The sequence below is a fragment of the Pipistrellus kuhlii genome, unplaced genomic scaffold, assembly GCF_014108245.1.
Source record: "Pipistrellus kuhlii isolate mPipKuh1 unplaced genomic scaffold, mPipKuh1.p scaffold_m20_p_69, whole genome shotgun sequence".
In the NCBI taxonomy this organism is placed as follows: Eukaryota; Metazoa; Chordata; class Mammalia; order Chiroptera; family Vespertilionidae; genus Pipistrellus; species Pipistrellus kuhlii.
The window spans coordinates 286,887-305,327 of NW_023425572.1; the positions used below are offsets into that span (position 1 = coordinate 286,887).

At 51.2% G+C, this 18,441-nt stretch overlaps 1 protein-coding gene across 3 annotated transcripts in view; it reads left to right on the top strand.

Moving 5' to 3' along the window:
* The window catches only part of CLCN4 (chloride voltage-gated channel 4), a 47,061-nt gene extending 33,333 nt beyond the window's left edge, over positions 1–13,728 (top strand). For all 3 annotated transcript variants that reach the window (XM_036420478.2, XM_036420479.2, XM_036420477.2), the window contains exons 9-12: positions 1,047–1,233; positions 3,587–3,985; positions 5,864–6,080; positions 10,530–13,728. In XM_036420478.2, the coding sequence (XP_036276371.1) occupies positions 1,047–1,233; positions 3,587–3,985; positions 5,864–6,080; positions 10,530–10,620 (894 nt within the window). In that variant the 3' untranslated portion in view covers positions 10,621–13,728. The remainder of the gene's footprint in view (positions 1–1,046; positions 1,234–3,586; positions 3,986–5,863; positions 6,081–10,529) is intronic.
* The last annotated feature ends 4,713 nt before the right edge of the window (positions 13,729–18,441 follow it).

The following is an 18,441-nucleotide window of genomic DNA, read 5'->3' on the forward strand; positions in this document are numbered from 1 at the left end:
GCTGCTGGGAGAGGGGACTTGGCCGTTCCAGGGGGTCAGGTGGCAGTGGGATGGGGCAGTTCAGAAAGGAACTGTTTCCTCGGGAATGTCCCAGACTCCCGCCGTCATACTCAAGGATCTGACCTTCACCTGGAGCCTGCTTCAGGAGCCCCTCTGTCCTGAGATCGGTAACAGGCTGGGCCGGGCCTACATGCTCCCGCTCAGGATGGCAGCCCCATGCAGGCCCCCCCCCCCCCCCCCCGAGAGCCAGGTGGCTCAGCGGCAGCCTGGCCACGAGCCGGATCTAACATCTTTTCACACCAAGCAGAAGGCATGCTGGTGCCCAGACCTCCCCATCTGCGGGGTCTGCTTCTGAGCCGCTCTCCCAGGATGAGACTGTTTTGATCGCTTTTCGTGAAAGGGACACGAGGATGGAGGGCACTGTGGGCCTTGAGGGCGGTGGCTGCGGAAGCCTCTGGAAGATGCAGACGGCTGGCCGCTGCCCTGGCTTCCTCCTCCTCCCCCCATCGCAGGCCCTTCTTTTCCAGTTTCCTGCTGCGGCCTGACATTTACTTTTATTTTATTTTACTTTATTATTATTTAAAAATATATATATTTTATTGATATTTTACATAGAGGAAGGGAGAAAGTGGAGTTAGAAACTCCTTTGTAAAATCATTTATTTCTTTATTTCTGTTACTTCTCACCCGATGGTATTTCCCCATTGATTCTCAAGGAGGGTGGAAGAGAGAGGGAAAGACAGAAACATCGATGTGAGAGAAACACATTGATTGGTTGCCTCCTGCACGAACCCTGGTCAGGGTCCGGGCCGGGGAGGAGCCTGCAAAGTACTACGTGCCCTTGACCGGAATCAAACGCAGGACCCTTCGGTCCACAGGCTGCCACTATCCACTGAGCCACACCGGCTAGGGCAAGGTTGCAGCTCCTTTGAAGACTGAAGCGAAATGCAAGCTTGTGGAGGGGTCAGTGTGTGCTGGGGCGGGAGGCGGGATTTGGGGACTCAGACTCCTCCCCTCACGCCTCTTCCCCATGTGTGCTCCCTGCAGATCCCATCGGGCCTCTTCATCCCCAGCATGGCTGTGGGGGCCATGGCGGGCAGGATGGTGGGCATCGGCGTGGAGCAGCTGGCATACCATCACCACGACTGGATCATCTTCAGGAACTGGTGCAGGCCCGGAGCAGACTGTGTCACCCCGGGACTCTACGCAATGGTGGGAGCAGCAGCCTGCCTAGGTACAGCCAGAGGCAGGGGAGAGGGGGAAGGCAGGGGAGGTGAGGCGGGAGGTGCAAGGAAAGTAAGACAGATGGAGCACAAGGGCCAACTGGGCTAGAGGGCTGGCCAGAGGAAGCCAGGAGACTTGCATGCTCAGCATAGGAGAGGTGAGCTGCTGTGATGAGTATAGGAGAGGTGAGCTGCTGTGATGAGTATAGGAGAGGGTGAGCTGCTGTGATGAGTATAGGAGAGGGTGAGCTGCTGTGGTAAGTATAGGAGAGGGTGAGCTGCTGTGATAAGTATAGGAGAGGGTGTGCTGCTGTGATGAGTATAGGAGAGGGTGAGCTGCTGTGATAAGTATAGGAGAGGGTGAGCTGCTGTGGTAAGTATAGGAGAGGTGAGCTGCTGTGATGAGTATAGGAGAGGGTGTGCTGCTGTGATGAGTATAGGAGAGGGTGAGCTGCTGTGATGAGTATAGGAGAGGGTGAGCTGCTGTGATGAGTATAGGAGAGGTGAGCTGCTGTGATATGTATAGGAGAGGATGAGCTGCTGTGATGAGTATAGGAGAGGTGAGCTGCTGTGATGAGTATAGGAGAGGGTGAGCTGCTGTGGTAAGTATAGGAGAGGGTGTGCTGCTGTGATAAGTAATCCCCTAAACCTCACTACCTTACCATACCAAGACTGATGTCTGGTTCGTGATGGTGGTCCATTCTCATAATTCGTGGGTTCCATAATTGGGCATTTGGCTGCTTCTAAAGTGTGTTTGTAACCTCAAAATACTTGTAGGCCTTTGCGGTCCGTCTCGGACACTCAGAGGTGGAGCACTGGAGTGATCTGACACATGTGTGTCTTCCTAGCTGAACTGCCCGAGGTGAAGGTCTGCCTTCTTGGTTCGGCTCTCACACGGGACACAGATGTCCTTCTCGTGGTCTACCTTGTGCCATGTGATTTGCATTTTTGCGAATGATTTTGCAGGTTAAAATGGCCCTCAGGCGTAGCGCTGAGGTGCTGTCTGAAGTTCCTCAGGCGAGGAGCCTGGGATGTGCCTCAGGGAGAAAATCCACCTTCAGAAGCTCCCGCTGGGCTGAGTTCCACGTGACTGTCAGCTACATCTGTTAAATAAGGTGTCTCTGACAGAAGCACACAAAATGGATTTTGATAAAAATGTTGTGACCATAGGCTCACAGAGACCTAATCTAGGTCTCCCCGAGGGCGGTGGTTACGAATTTGTTAATTCGGCGTTTGTGGTGATTTTGTAGATCATAGCTACTGTGCATAATGAGAATTGGCTTGTGCGTGTGTGTGTGTGTGTGTGTGTGTGTGTGTATGTGCGTATGCATGTGTGTGAGTGTGTATGTGTGTATGTGTATGTATGTGTGTGTATGTATGTGTATGTGTGTGTGTGAGTGTGTGTGTGTGTGTGTGTGTGTGTGTGGAGTTAGCGGAAGGTTCTCTCCACTTGGTCATTTAGGGACCCAGGCTGATGGAGTCTCTACCATCTCGCAGCTGAGCCAGCTAGGACAGCGGTTTTGACCTGGGGGCGGTTGTGCCTCTCAGGGCCAGTGGACAAGAGGGGAGATATGTTTGGCTGCCACTCCTGGGAGTGGCAGTGCTAGCAGAACCTCCTGGGTGGCGGCCGTGGATGCTGCCGAACATCCCTCAGTGCACAGGTCACCTGCCTCTAGTGCTGAGGTCACTGAGCCCCGCTCAGGCTCACTGGGAGATTAGGAGTTGGTCTGCTTTCTCCGGTTGAATGCCAAGGGACACCGGGGGGTCCTCTCTGTCTCTAACCCCCAAGAGTCTCTCCAGTTTCCAGCTTATGGGGTTCTGGAAGGGAGCCCCGCTTTCTAAGTGAGAAACCATAGCCCGCATAGGATCCACTCACCAGGAAGCAAGGCCTGTGGGCCTAGCCCAGTGGTTGGCAAACTCCAGTCAACAGAGCCAGATATCAACAGTACAACGACTGAAATTTCTTTGGAGAGCCACATTTTTTAAACTTAAACTTCTTCTAATGCCACTTCTTCAACATAAACTCACCCAGGCCGTGGTATTTTGTGAAAGAGCCACACTCAGGGGGCCAAAGAGCCACATGTGGTTCGCGAGCCGCACTGTACCGACCACGGTCCTAGGTGAATAGACATCTGAGGTGTCCCTCCGTGCAGAAGAGCCCCCTGGCAGGTGTGGCTCCTGGCTCCCCGATGCAGATGGCAGCGTGGCCTCAGCCCTGGAGTTCTGAGCAGGGCGGTGTGTAGGCCTGGCTCCTTAGCTACTCTCCTGTCAAGAGGTGTTCCAGCCGCTTGTCAGTTTCCATGATCCACGCCCTCCTGGGGGTCGGGGTTGAGTTGGGAATTCCCCTCCTCTCTCGACTCGCAGGTGGAGTGACCCGGATGACGGTGTCCTTGGTGGTGATCATGTTTGAGTTGACGGGAGGTCTGGAGTACATTGTCCCCCTGATGGCGGCAGCCGTGACCAGCAAGTGGGTGGCCGACGCCTTCGGGAAGGAAGGCATCTACGAGGCCCACATCCACCTCAACGGGTACCCGTTCCTGGACGTGAAGGATGAGTTCACGCACCGCACGCTGGCCACCGACGTGATGCGGCCGCGGCGGGGGGAGCCGCCGCTGGCCGTGCTCACGCAGGACAGCATGACAGTGGAGGACGTGGAGACGCTCATCAAGGAGACCGACTACAACGGCTTCCCCGTGGTGGTGTCCCGGGACTCCGAGCGCCTAATCGGGTTCGCCCAGAGGAGGGAGCTGATTCTTGCCATAAGTGAGTAGACGGGGAGCTCCTGGGCTACTGAGATGAATGGCAGCCTTCGCAACCCCACATTCTCCCAGGGGTAGCACGAACCTACACAGTCAGAAGACTTTAAGCCAGGGGATTGCAAGGTGCTTTTAAAAAAATATTTTTATTGATTTCAGAGAGGAAGGGAGAGGGAGAGAGAGAAACAGCAATGATCAGAGAGAACCATGGATCGGCTGCCTCCTGCACAGCCCACACTGGGGATCGAGCCTACAGCCAGGTATATGCCCTGACCGGGAACTAAACCTTGACCTCTTGGTTCATAGGTTAACTGAGCCACACCAGTTGGGTCATGTGATCGGTTCTTAATTGAGGTGTGTAGCTTGATCCATTCCCAATGTTCAAATTGGTTATGAAAAGAGATGGGATTTCTGCCGTGTGGGACTTCTAGAAAATCATGTGGTACATGAATGTGAACAAATAAGTATGTGTTGGCTGTGCCTCCACCTCAGAGCTGCGGGACAGAACCGCCTTGGCCTAGGGGACAATTGTGCAGTGCGCGGTGCACAGCATCTCCATTTGAAAACCTGTGCCTCAGTGTCACCCTGCATCTGTGGTTGCAGCATGTCCCATTTGATGCAACTAGATTTAACCTGACCCAAATAATGAACAGGCATCTGCCCGGCGGGCCCTGTGTTCCTTTCACACAGAGACTCTTTCTGAATAGCCTGATTCCGCCAGCTCCATCAGAGCGCGCTGCTGCAGGAGACCGCTCTGAGCAGGCGGTGCGAGCTTTCTCTCCGAGAACAATATCGGTGAATTGTAGTCTTTGAGAAAGGAGGACTGTATTACAGAGACTGGGAGTGCATTTCCCCTAACCTTTTCCCATGAACCAAGAGGAAGATGAAAATTCCGACAGAAGGAACACGGCCTTGGAGAAATATGTTGAGCTCGATGGGTTTGATTCACGTGCGACTTCAAATAGCCCGGGCTTCTTGGGCGGCACGGAGCTGTACTCTAATGAGTTCCTGTCCCCTGCTCCAGCCCTGCCGCACGGCCTGGCCTAGAGATAGAAATAGGCTAATGGTTACCATGCCGGTTTTGCTATCTTCCTTTCTGATACCTTCAGAATGGCCCATTTCAAAGAGAAGATGCAGGGGTGGGCGATGCGGCCTTTCCAAGGGGATTTCCTTGGTCCTGAGGGTCGCATTTGGGATTGAGCTAGATTTCTGGGCCGTGAGCCTGGGATGGTCCTATTAAATTTCCGTTCCTTTCAGGACTCACAATGCCGTTTGGGCCAACTATGTGTTTGTAAAATACCAATGTATAAAGGTCACGGGAAGCTAACGTGGTTTCTTTTTCCTTTTCAAAAATATACTTGTATTGATTTCAGAGAGGAAGGGGGAAGGAGAGAGAGAGAGGAACATCAGTGAGGAGAGAGAATCATGGATCGGCTGCCTCCTGCACGCCCCCTACTGGGGATGGAGCCTGCAACCCGGGCATATGCCCTGACCAGGAATCAAACCCTTGACCTCCTGGTTCATAGGTCGATGCTCAACCATTGAGCCACACCAGCCGGGCAAGTGTGGTTTTTTGTTATGTCAAACTTCCCCTATGATGAGGTGAAGAAGTGTTAGGAAGGTGAGGGTGGAGGGCGGAGGGCGGAGGGGACGGCGCTGGGCCTTCTGGGTGCCCGTCTTGTGCCCAGGCGGTCACAGCAGGAGCCGGTTTCACAGATGGTTGGCCGGAGCCCCTCATTAAGAACGTGGAGTGGGCCCTCTGAGCCCTTTTCTGGGGATCCTGGGGTGTGGGCGGAGGGAGGATGTGTGCCTGCAGGTCTGCGGTGGGGGCAGCTGCTAAGCGAGGGATCTGGGTGTGAGTTCTGCTCCCGCCGGTCCATTGCAGAGAATGCCAGGCAGAGGCAGGAGGGCATTGTGAGCAACTCCATCATGTACTTCACGGAGGACCCCCCCGAGCTGCCGGCCAACAGCCCGCAGCCCCTGAAGCTGCGCCGCGTCCTGAACCTCAGCCCGTTCACGGTCACGGACCACACGCCCATGGAGACGGTGGTGGACATCTTCCGGAAGCTGGGGCTGCGCCAGTGCCTGGTGACGCGCAGCGGGTGAGTGGCCGGGCTGTGCCGGACCAGGGAGAGCAAGGGGAAGGGGACGCACTCTCAGTCCTCAGGGCACTCAGGGAGCAGCAGAGGGGGTGGCAGAGGTCCTGGCGAGAATGCCGAGCAGCCCAATGTGGGAAACGCTTCAGGTGGGGCTGCTGTCTGGCCGAGGCTGCAGGCTGAGCCACAAAGGGGAGGAGCCTAAGAAGGGGGCGTGGCATTACTTAAAAATATTTTATTGATTTTTCACAGAGAGGAAGGGAGAGAGATAGAGTCAGAAACGTCGATGCGAGAGAAACATCGACCAGCTGCCCCATGCACACCCCCCACCGGGGATGTGCCTGCAACCATGGTCCATGCCCTTGACCGGAACCGAACCTGGGACCTCTCAGTCCGCAGACCGATGCTCCACCGCTGAGCCAAACCGGTTTCGGCTCTTTTTATTTTTTTAAAAAATATATTTTTGTTGATTTCAGAGAGGAAGGGAGGGAGAGAGAGAAATAGAAACATCAATGATGAGAGAGAATCATGGATCGGCTGCCTCCTGCACGCCCCCCACCGGGTATGGAGCCTATCAACCCAGGCACATGCCCTGACCGGGATTTGAACTGTGACGTTCTGGTTCATGGGTCAATGCCCTCACTGGCTGGTGGGGTTGCAACCAAGGGTAATGCCCTTGACCGGAATCGAACCTGGGACCCTTGAGTTCGCAGGCTGACATTCTATCCACTGAGCCAAGCCAGCTAGGGCTCAGCTGTGACTTTGTAAGGAACTCGGTGGTCTCCAAATCTGAGTGTGCACTCGAATCCCCGCGGATTGAGCCTCCAGCTGAAGCCCAGGCCCCGCAGGCCTGGGGGGGAGGCGGCGAGAACCTCTAGTTCTAACGAACCCCGAAGGGCTGCCACTGGTTGCGGGACCCACTTTGCAAGACACTGTAGCCCATTGATACACTTGAGCTTCCAGCGCTCGGTGTAAATACTACTGTGAGCTCTTGTGTTGGCTCAAGTAGATAGCAGTTTCCCTTTCCCTGTAAAACAATAAGCCAACGCAGTCATCCTCGGAATCTCTGCGCCGTGGGAATCCTGCCCCGTGTGCCCCTCGCACCTCGCGAGCCCCCGAGGTCCCTGTGAAGATCTGGGCGCTGAAATTGGCTCCGAATGTTCTGCAGGAAGACAAGATCGCACCCCCCCTACATATTTTAAACAAACACAGATGCTCATATGTTCGTGCTGGCAAGGGGGCTGGTGTGCAGGGCTTTCATGTGCAGCTCGGGCCAGGGCAGGCCGGCTCCAGCCAGCTAGAGCTTGTGATTATTCTGCCCCATGTGCCTCCCGCTGGGACTCAGAGCCCAGCTCACCCCCTGACCAGCCACAGCCGCGGGATCGCCCAGGCCCGGCTCCCAGGCCTTCGGGAAAGCAGCCGGGGACCAGGGAGGTCTGTGTGCCCTGAGCCGGCGTCCAGGCAGCCTCAGGGGCAGTGACCGGGTGGCATCTTCTGCTCACGGGACCCAGGAGGGACACGCCAGCCCGGGGATGGTGTCAGCTGCCCCAAGTCCGCTGGGTGGCCTCCAGGGATTCGGACTCAGCTGGGCAGAGTCAGTATAACAGCATCTCGCGTTCTGGGGCACTGTCCGTTGGACTGCATTTTGATAAATTTCAGAAATGCATTGAAAGTACCATATGGACATGCTGAAAGGCAAGTAGCTCTAAACAGCTAGAATGAAAAACAACATTGCCCGGCCGGCGTGGCTTAGTGGTTGAGTGTTGACCTAGGAACCAGGAGGTCAATGTTCAATTCCTGGTTGGAGCATATGCCTGGATTACAGGTTCAATCCCCAGTATGGGGCGTGCAGGAAACAGCCAATCCATGATTTTCTCTCATCATTGATGTTTCTCTCTCTCTCTCTCTCTCTCTCTCTCTCTCTCTCTCTCTCTCTCTCTCTCTCCTTCCCTCCCTCCCTCCCTCCCTCCCTCCCTCCCTCCCTCCCTCCCTCCCTCCCTCCCTCCCTCCCTCTCTCCCTCCATCTCTCTTCCTCTCTGAAATCCTTAAAGATATATTTTAAAAAACAACAACAAGAAACCCCACAACAATTCCTGACTTTATCCTTCTTCACTAACCCCTCCTCTCAGGCAACCCTGCCCTCTCCAAGGGTTTTGTTTCTTTAATTAATAGGCTTTATTTTTTAGATAGATTTAGGTTTTAGGTTTACAGAAATGTTGAACAGGAAGTATAGAGTTCCCATATTGCCTCTCTCGTTCCTCCAGTTCCCTTCTTGTTAACATCTTCATTGGTGGGTTCTCTTTGCTGCCATTGATATATGGATCCCGTATTATTATTTTTTTTTTAAAAAAATATATTTTATTGCTTTTTTACAGAGAGGAAGGGAGAGAAATAGAGAGCTAGAAACGTCGATGAGAGAGACACATTGACCAGCTGCCTCTTGCACACCCCCTATTGGGGATGTGCCTGCAACCAATGTACATGCCCTTGACAGGAATTGAACCTAGGACCGTTCAGTCTGCAGACCGACGCTCTACCACTGAGCCAAACCGGTTTCGGCTGGATCTCGTATTATTAACTAAGGTTCCTAGTCTGCAGTAGGCTTCACTCCTGGTGTTGTACATTGTGGGGTGACAAATGAGAATGACATGTACATGCCATCATGGTATCACACAGAGTGACTTACTGCCCTACACACTCCCGCCTCCCCACTTCCCCTGGCAGCCGCTATCTCTTGCTGTCTCCCTGGTTTTTTCTTTTTCTGGGTCTTTTTTTCTTTACTGATGAAGGCATTACATATGTGTCCTTCATTCTCCCTGGTTTTGTCTTCTCCGGAACATCAAGACATTGGAACCACACAGCCTCTCGGGTCGGCTTCTTTCTCTTAGGAGGCCTGGAAGGTTCCTCCATGTCTTTACCCGGCTCAATAGCTCAGTCTTCTTAGCCAGAACGATGTTCTATTGGGGATGTTTGTTTACAGTACTTCCTGCCTCGTTTTTGTTTGTTGTTTGTGACACATATTTTTTTTAAGAGTCCAGACCAGTAGTCTCACATTTTGAATCTGTGTGATTGCTTCCTCATGGTTGGGTTTGGGTTAAGTGGTTTTTGGCAACATTTCAGAGTAGATGATGTCATGATGTCAGCCTTTCTGACTTGATTGGTGATAAGCTCCCTCACTCGGATGGGGCGCTGATAGCCGGCACCCCGCGTGGAAAGGGACATTTTTCTCTTTGTGCGTCATCAGTGGCCGGGTCCTTGGAGACCATGTGAATTTTTGGCAACCACTTACCCAGCGGGTTTGGAATTCATTGATAATTATTGGCTAAACTCATTATTATTACATTGGGGGTGCAAAATACTGGTTTTCTAATCTATTCTGCTTTCTACATTGCTCTGCATTTTTGGTGATCAGGATAATCGTGATGCTGTCTTTCAGTGTTTTGTCATCCATGCACTCATTATTATTTTTGCTTAGCATGCTTGCAAAGGCCCTTTTTGCTGTTTTCCTCTCTCCTGAAGATGCTCCTCGGAGAGGGAGGGACAGAGTCAGTATCTGCTGTCTCCCCCAGTGTGATGGAAGGAAAACTGACATAATAAATCCGTCACTTTTCTAAGGTCCAGTGTGATAGGGTCAAAGAGTCAGGATTCTGGCTTGCCAGTTTCACCAACCAGTGTGCCTCTCACCAGCTGTCACTGACGTGGACACTGCTCGGAATACCGAATTCCCTTCGAATATTAACTTTCTATTAGTAGCAGATGAGTTTGACTAATTTGGCTTTACTTAGATAAATGACAGCTTATTACAATTGTGCTTTCTGATTTTTTGTGTGTGTATTCATCTTTTACACAGATGCAGAGAAGCCTGTTGTTTTAATAGCTAGCCAGTGTCCCGGGGTCCCGCCACAGTTCACTTCTCCACCCCCCTTCCTGGGTGTGATGGAGAGAAAGGGAGCAGCACTTGGCAAACAAATTAGGCAATGGGACTTCTTTTCTCCAAAGAAGTTGTGTACATCCCCTTCTTTCAAGCTGTCCACTGTACCGAGAGGGCGTGCCTTGTTCCAGCAGGTGGCCACGCAAATATTTAATAAAATGAAGAGTGAGGCAGGGACTGTTGTGAATGGTTGTCCAAGTGTGTACTGCATAGTCTAGGGCCGTGATGGGCAAACTCATTAGTCAACAGAGCCAAATATCAACGGTACAACGATTAAAATTTCTTTTGAGAGCCGAAAACTGGTTTCTGCGCATGGGCCACGAAGTTTTAATCTCACTGTATGTGTGCGCCCGCATGTGGTGTTTTGTGGAAGAGCCACACTAAGGGGCCAAAGAGTCGCATGTGGCTCGCGAGCCACAGTTTGCCGACCCTTGGCCTAGGTAATAAAGGCACTGGTGTTCAGGGAAAGGCATGAGTCAGTATTGCAAGGTTGACCTCTTTTCTCTATTTTGTTTCTTCTCCAGGAGACTTCTTGGCATCATCACAAAGAAGGATGTTCTGAGACATATGGCCCAGATGGCGAACCAGGACCCTGAATCCATCATGTTTAATTAGAAACAAGATGGCAGTTATTTTGAGAAAAACACAACTGTGTCGTTTTAAAAGAAGTAAACAAGTGATATGTTATTATCCTAATGAATGATCCAGACGCTTTGTTTGAAAGGAAGGGAAGGAAGAGGAAACCTTTGTTAAAAAAATGCATCCATGAGTAGGCATTTTATAGCTTTGACTCCTTATGAGTTTCAAATCATGTTTGTTAATGAATTTACTAACTGCTCTGGGGGCATGTGGGTGGGTGGGGATGATGGAACACAAACGCCGAATCAAGACATGTTTGCCCTTCTGTTCAAGGCTGGTGTTTCCGAAGCTCTGAGTCCAAAAGGCAGAAGGACATTGGGGTGCAGTGTCCTCATTCATTGGTTCCTAAAGTATTGCTGCTATGTCACTGAATTGGACAAAATATATTTGCACTTGCTTTGTTGGCAAAGGAAAAGAGTTTCAATTTGAACATAGTGAAAGCTGCGAGCATGGGGCCACGCACGAACACCCCATTTCTTGTGCCTGTTCTCAGTCTGGTTCGCTTAGCCATCCATCTCTGAAGCCACATCAGGACCACCTGTGAGGATGAGTGTGAAGAAATCGTTTCTCTATGCAAGACCAGCACCCTAGGCCAGCCCGATGGACCATGGGAACATTCAGTGCTGCACTGTACTCCCTTCCAGGCAAAGGGCTTCGTCCTGATTGTGAGAATGTACTCACCCGGTCACTGATTGGCATCCCCATTGCATCTGCTTCATTTATTTATTGCTGCTGCCTGCGCATTCTTAAGTATTGATCAGTCCGGCAGTCTCTAGGGGACACATCCTCTATGCTGCCAGCATGGCTATGTGTGCTTTAATTTCCAAACAGCCTAGACAAGAGTCAGAGCGGGCTACCCCGTGTGACTGTTTTTCTTCTCCGATCTTATTAAATACGGCTGCAGAGAGGGTGAGGCATATGACTTCTCAGCGGGAGCTCCTCCAAATGGATTGCAAGAGAAATGCTAAATTGATTCTAAATGTGTTCCATTCTCTTCTCTGTAGGATGCAAACCGCCCGGCTTTAATGTCTAAGCATGCTCTCTCATACCAGCAATCACGGCGCAGAAGGACAGAGTTAGAGCCCAGACAGCCAATTTGAGCGCTGGGCATCTCTGTAATGAGGCAATGATTCCCTCAGGCAGGACTCTGGCCCCGCCGGGAGCGGGAAGGGAGCTGTGTGCTTAGGTCCTCTGTGATCAGTGTGAGTACGAGCGACCCTGCTTGCTCTTACTCTTTAACCTCGTTCTTCCCTCTCACTGAGTCACCCTCATCCTTCTCAGTCTCATCGTGGGCTATTGGTGCACCAGGTGTGCATTTGGCTGCAAATCATAGGAAACCCAACGAACAGCGACGAGCGGACTAGGAAACCTGGGATTGGACACTCAGGACTCTCGTCATATTATCCAGGGTCTACACGCTTTGGTGTGCTTTCTAACATCCTTTGTCCTTTGGTTTATTGCCTCCTAGTCACAAGATGGTGACTGTACTGCCAGGTACCACGCCTGCTTCCTAAGCAGGAAGAGGCCAGTACCAGGTGCAATGTTAATATCAAAAAAGCAAAGCCCTCCCAGAGATGCCCAGCTTTCATCCATTGGCTAGGATTCTGTCACGTGGCCCCACTGCTGCACAGGAGTCTGGGAAGGACAGTGTTTAGCAAGGCGTGAACAATATTTACATTCTCTAAATGAGGAAGGGGGGGGCTGGTTCTTGGGAGGGAAGTGTTTGCTGTGTTGGATGCCATCATGTGTCCCTGTCATTGTCCTCCTCGCCCTCTACCCTTGCTTGCGGAGCCTTTTTGAAGTCGCTCTTCTAACCTTAGCGTTCCCATTTGTCTCTCAGATGTGCCAGAGTACTCCCGATCAGAACCCATCATTTCTTAGCCCTAATAAAAACGTTCATCTCGCATAAAGACCTAGTTAAAAGTGGGTTTCCATGAAAACTTCTAGTTGATGTGTTTAAAAAGTTTGTCAGATCATGCTGCCAAACTATGGAAAATGTGTTTCTGTAATGGCCCTCCAAAATAATATCAGATAGCCACTTCAGTGTGGAAATACGCCATCTGTAGTAGAGAATTCAGCGTTCCTTCTCATAATAGAATGACATTTATTGTCTCATCCACCGCACGTAAGTATTGAGCAACAGAGCCAAATATTAGTGTTATTATTGGGTTTCCATGGAACAAATGCAAGTGAAGCTGGATTTTCCTGGACTGTAAATTCTAGGATTGCTTCACATGATTCCCCTTTTATTCCCACGTGGCCTGCACACAGAGCATTAGTCATCGCCGGGATATAGATAATCCAGGATGCCCTTTGGCTGAAATAAGGAGCTTCAAAAGGGACCACGAAACAGTGGGAGACAGCCAAAGGCCAGTGACACCGAAGAATTTCCTCTTCTTCCATCCGAAGCCATGGGATGAGGGGCTAGCTGACTCCGGGCCAAGGACACCAAGGGGAGTTGTGTCTCCCCAATGCTTAGCGTAGGGATGTGTGACTTGTTCTTGACCTAAATGGCCTAACCTTGTTTCCTTTCGTAAGTTGAACCTCCAATGAGTTGTGGAGTGCAGGCTGTCCTCAACTGCAAGCCAGGGGCAGACAGGCAGGTGCAGGTCAAGTTTGGGGGAGTTTGTCATGGGGACCCCCAGAGCCAGTTGCCTTCCTCCCCCAGAGCCTGAACTCCGCCCACCAGCCAACCTCCATGGGGAGCAAGCTGCTGAGCAAGCACCAGTCACTCCCGGTTAACAAAGCACGCGTGTGGGGATTGGGAAGGCGTTTACTGTAACCAAATGCACAACCTTGTCACTTGCCCAGGTGATCTGATGAGCAAGGGGCGCAGACTGGGCTGCGGAGATGAATCAGCACTTCAGAGGAATGCTTTTGTTTCTTTTTTCCAGAACCAAAGGCTTTAAACATTTATACAACTTACTGGATTCTTTCAGAACCAGGTTTTTATGTGAATAAATCTAAACACCAATGGAAAAGGTGTTCTCTAACCAGGCACATCAGCCTCTCTGTTGCTCTCCCTCTGTTACTAAGGACCTGTGCCGTAGAAGTCAGACACCAAATAAAGTGTCCCCAAAGTGACATGCGGAGTCCTTGTTTATTCAGCGCGTCCCCTGGGAATGCAGGTGTGTGCTTGGCCCGTAGAGAAAGGAGGCGTACCTGAAGCAGAGCAGTGTTTGGTGTTTGCTGTTACTTAGAAGGAGGGAGCCCTAGCCGGTTTGGCTCAGTGGATAGAGCGTCGACCTGTGCATTGAAGGGTACTGGGTTTGATTCTGGTTGAGGGCACATGCCCGCGTTGCAGGCTTGATTCCTAGTAGGGGCATGCAGGAGGCAGCTAATCAACGATTCTCATCATTGATGTTTCTCTCTCCTTCTCCCTTCCTCTCTGAAATCAATGAAAATATATTAAAAAAAATAGAAGCAGGCAATCTCACTCAACATAAACTGATGAACAAAAACGGATCCAGAGACAGAGAAATATTGATCAGACCATCAAACCTCAGAGGGAAAGTAGGGAGGGGAAGGTTAGGGGGAGAGATCAACCAAAGAACTTGTATGCATGCATATAAGCCTAACCAATGGACACAGACAACAGGGGGATGAGGGCATGAGTGGGGGGGATGGGAGATAATGGGGGAATAAGAACACGTATGTAACACCTTAATCAACAAATAAATTAAAAAAAAAAGCATGACTATCTCAAATTTCTCCATCCGGTCCTTCCTAAAGACCTTATGGAGAAGACAGGTCACTGGCCACATGTTTGGAGTCACAGAGACGGAAAAGCTCTGAGCAGTTTCGTCCACTCAGGTGAGCTGGTTATTGCAATGATCAGCATGTGCAAATGCTGCTCCATGTTCATTAGCAGGTGCTGAGCTGGGAGAGGGGAACTGAGATGCAGAGCTTAATTGCTCATTGTCACAAGACACGCCTTCCCTTCCTTTGAGTTCTGCTGGCAGTGCTTTATGGGCCTCACTTCCTGCCGGTGTGGTGATGTGCAGAAGGGGGAGCCTGCTCACCTCCCTTGGGGAGCATGAGTTGGCTCTACTTCACCGGTGTGGTCCTGGCGATGTTTGCACTGCCCTGGGTGTGCTGGGAATGAGCCCACGTGCGACTTTTACGAGGTCTGTTCGCATTTGGTGTTGGAACAACCACAAAGCAATTGTTTTTATTGTAACACTCTGTGTAAACGTTGACACCTTATTAACAACTAGAGGCCTGGTGCATGAAATTTGTGCACGGGGTGTGTGTCCCTCAGCCCAGCCTGTACCCTCTCCAATCTGGGACCCCTCGAGGGATATCTGACAGCCCATTTGGGCATGATCCAGGTAGGATTGGGCCTAAACAAACAGTCGGACATCTCTCTCACAATCCAGGACTGCTGGCTCCCAACTGCTCACCTGCCTGCCTTCCTGATTGCCCCTAACTGCTTCTGCCTGCCAGCCTGATCACCCCTTAACCACTCCCCAGCCAGCCTGATTGATGCCTAACTGCTCCCCTGCCAGCCTGTTTGCCCCTAACTCCCCTTCCCTGCAGGCCTGGTCACCCCTAACTGTCCTCCCCTGAAGGCCTGGGTTACCCCCAACTGCCCTTACCTACAGGCCCTGTCACCCCCAACTTCCCTCCTCTGCTGGCCTGGTCACACCTAAGTGCCCTCCTTTACAGACCTGGTCCCTCCCAACTGTTCTCCCCTGCTGGCCATCTTGCGGTGGCCATCTTGTGTGTTGGAGTGATGGTCAATTTGCATATTATTCTTTTATTAGATAGGAGGATTAGATAGGATAGAGGCCTGGTGCATGGGTGGGGGCTGGCTGGTTTGCCCTCAATAGTATCCCGGGTCAGGGTGGGGGTTTCCTTGGGGTGTGGGATGGCCTGGGCAAGGTGCTTGTGGTGGTTTGCAGGCCGGCAACATCCCTTGGCGACCCAAGCAGAGGCTCTGGTATCTGGGGTTTATTTATCTTCTATAATTGAAACTTTGTAGCCTTGAGCAGAGCCAAGCCTCCTGCTAGCTCCGTGGCCACAGCCATTTTTGTTGGGATTTATTTATCTTCTATAATTGAAACTTTTTAGCCTTAAGTGGAGGCCATGGCAGGTGGAAAGCTTGGCTTCCTCCATTGCCAGTAAAACCCTGCTTTCTCTGTGGCCACAGCCATCTTGGTTGGGTTAATTTGCATGCTTGCTCCTGATTTGCTGGTGGGCATGGCTTGTGGGTATAGTGGAGGTCAATTTGCATAAAAATGAAGGAGATACTGATGTCACAGCATTCCTGCCCAAGGGAACATCTGGTGACCCAGAAAGCCGATCCTGGTGACGGCTGAAGTATCTGGCCAAGTTAAAGACCTGGTATTCACATTGTCATATAAGATTGTGACACTAGCTTGGTCAGCTTTAAAACCATGTGTTCTTAGCTCACGGGTGATGGCCAAGTACAAATTCAGACTGGGGCTATACATTTTCAAGGATGGGGTTGGACCACTGTCCCAGGCCACCTGTGTCTGCCCTGTGCATGGAGCCTGGGGAGCACAGCTTGGATGGTCTAACATTCATTCTTTCAACAGAAAAACAATTATTTCTTACTTCAGGAACCATAGGTTTTGAATTATGTCCTTTCCCACCAGTTTTATTTTTTAATTTAAAATTTTTGACTCCACAGAAAATTTGAAAAAAGAAAACAGCACAAAGAATGCCCACATACATTTAACCTAGAGGAGACAGAGAGAAGACTGCCCTCCAATAAGGGGAGAGAGCAGCCCTAGGTACAGCTTGGGGAGATCATCCTCAGCAGAGAGACAGCAAGTGCAAAGGTCCTGAGGCGGGAACAGGCCCTGCCTGCTGCAGGGTGGCCAAGGGGGAGTGGCTGCAGGATGTGTGGTCTTTGGGAAGGAGGAGGTTGGGGAAGAAACTGGCTTTGTTTTTCCTCACAGGGAAGGGTAGACACAAATAGATGCTTCCAGGTCCTGTAGGGGAGGTAAGGACTCAGAGAAGTGACTGATTTGATTTGCCTTGTACACGAACCATCTGGCTGTCATATGACAAGACTAGAAGCTAGGAGGCTACTGCCAATAGGTGAGTTATGATGGAGGCTTGTCCCAGAGTTCCTGAATTTCAGATATATTTCCAAGATGGAGCCAACAGATTTGTTGGTGGAGTGGAAATAAAATGGTCCAACTAAGTTGCCATTTCCTGGGATGGGCTAGACTGGCTGAGCAGCTGCATTTTGGAAGAGCTACATTGGAGAGATCCATTGGACACTCAAGTCCATACTTAGGGGAATCATTGGGGTTGGAGACATGAATCACGCCATTGCATATCAGTGGAATGAGAGCCATGCCTGGAGACTTCTGTGATATACAAGCGCAAGCAGGACCAACACTCTTCACAGAATCTCAGGAATGTGTTTTCAGGGAGTTACACTGACCGAGACGACTGCACCTGAATCCCAGCTCCTTTGCCTCTTGGGTGTGTCTGTCAAAGGGATTGAAGCTCCTCGAGCCTGCGTTTCCCCATCTCTTTATGAGCTACTGCTCTCCACCTCCACACGGCTGCGAGGCTGAAGTGAAGTAATCATTAAAGCACTTGGCTCGGAATAGACCACGCATATGGTAGATCTCATCTTCTCATGTTATGAAGCCCTCCCAGTAGCTTTCATCAGAAATTAATGAATTTTATGTTCTATTTAAAATATTTTTATTGATTTCAGAGAGGAAGAGAGAGGGAGAGAGAGAGAGAAACATCAATGATGAGAGAGAATCATTGATCGGCTGCCTCCTGCACGCCCCCCATTGAGGATGAAGCCCGAAACTCAGGCATGTGCCTTTGACTGGAATTGAATGGTTCCATGCCTGGATTATGGGCATGCAGGAGGCAGCCGATTAATGATTCTCATCATTGATGTTTCTCTCTCCCCTTCTCCCTTCCTCTCTGAAATCAATACAAATATATTTAAAAAAACTAGAAGGGGAGAAGAAAAGAACAGGATTTGTCCGAAAGGTGACAACTCGCCAGGAGTACTTCTGGGAGCTTAACTAGAGCGAACTGGAATGGCCTTGCAAAGAAACAGCTGGGTGGAGCAGCTCTCTCCTGGGCCTTTGTGAGCTGAGATGGGACCTGATGACACAGCGGCCAAGTTCAGGGGCTGGGCTGGCCTGCTGTCCCAGCACTCCCAGCACACTGCTCATTAGCTGGCCCGAACGAAGCAACCAGCTGGGAAGGCAGGTAGGGAGCACAAGTTTTTGGCAGTTTCTTAACAATTGCACTCAACAAGGAAACAGGGTTTTTCTTCCCGAATGAGCAATAGCACCGAGCACCTTGCGGGGATTTCCAAAGCCCAAACGTGGGGCTTGGCTCCCGGGATGAAGGAAGCGATTTCTCTGTGATTCCGGCATTGGCTGCGGAACACATATGTCAGATTCAACAGCCGCCCGAGATCCAAACAGATTGGGCCAGAGACTGGGATGCCTGACAGGTTGGTCCAGGGGGTGCTGTGGGTGGGAGCCCTGCCTTCTGCGGGCTCCGGGTGAGTTTCACACACTCACACCCACGCTCCCGCTCCCACCTGTTCCCGCGCCCTAACAAGCGGAAATGGGCCAGCTTCCCTCCCACCAGCAGGATTTCTCCAACTTCCGCCCAGCCCAAAAAGGCTAGCCTTCCAGGCATGGCTGTGGGTAGTTCCCATGATCACCAGGAGCTTTCTTAGTGCGCTGCCCAGCGCCCAGCCGCCCATGGGCAGGAGTCTCGCTGTTAGTAAAGGGCAGGAGGGCCAGCCGGTCTGCACGTGATGGGGGTGCATCCCCA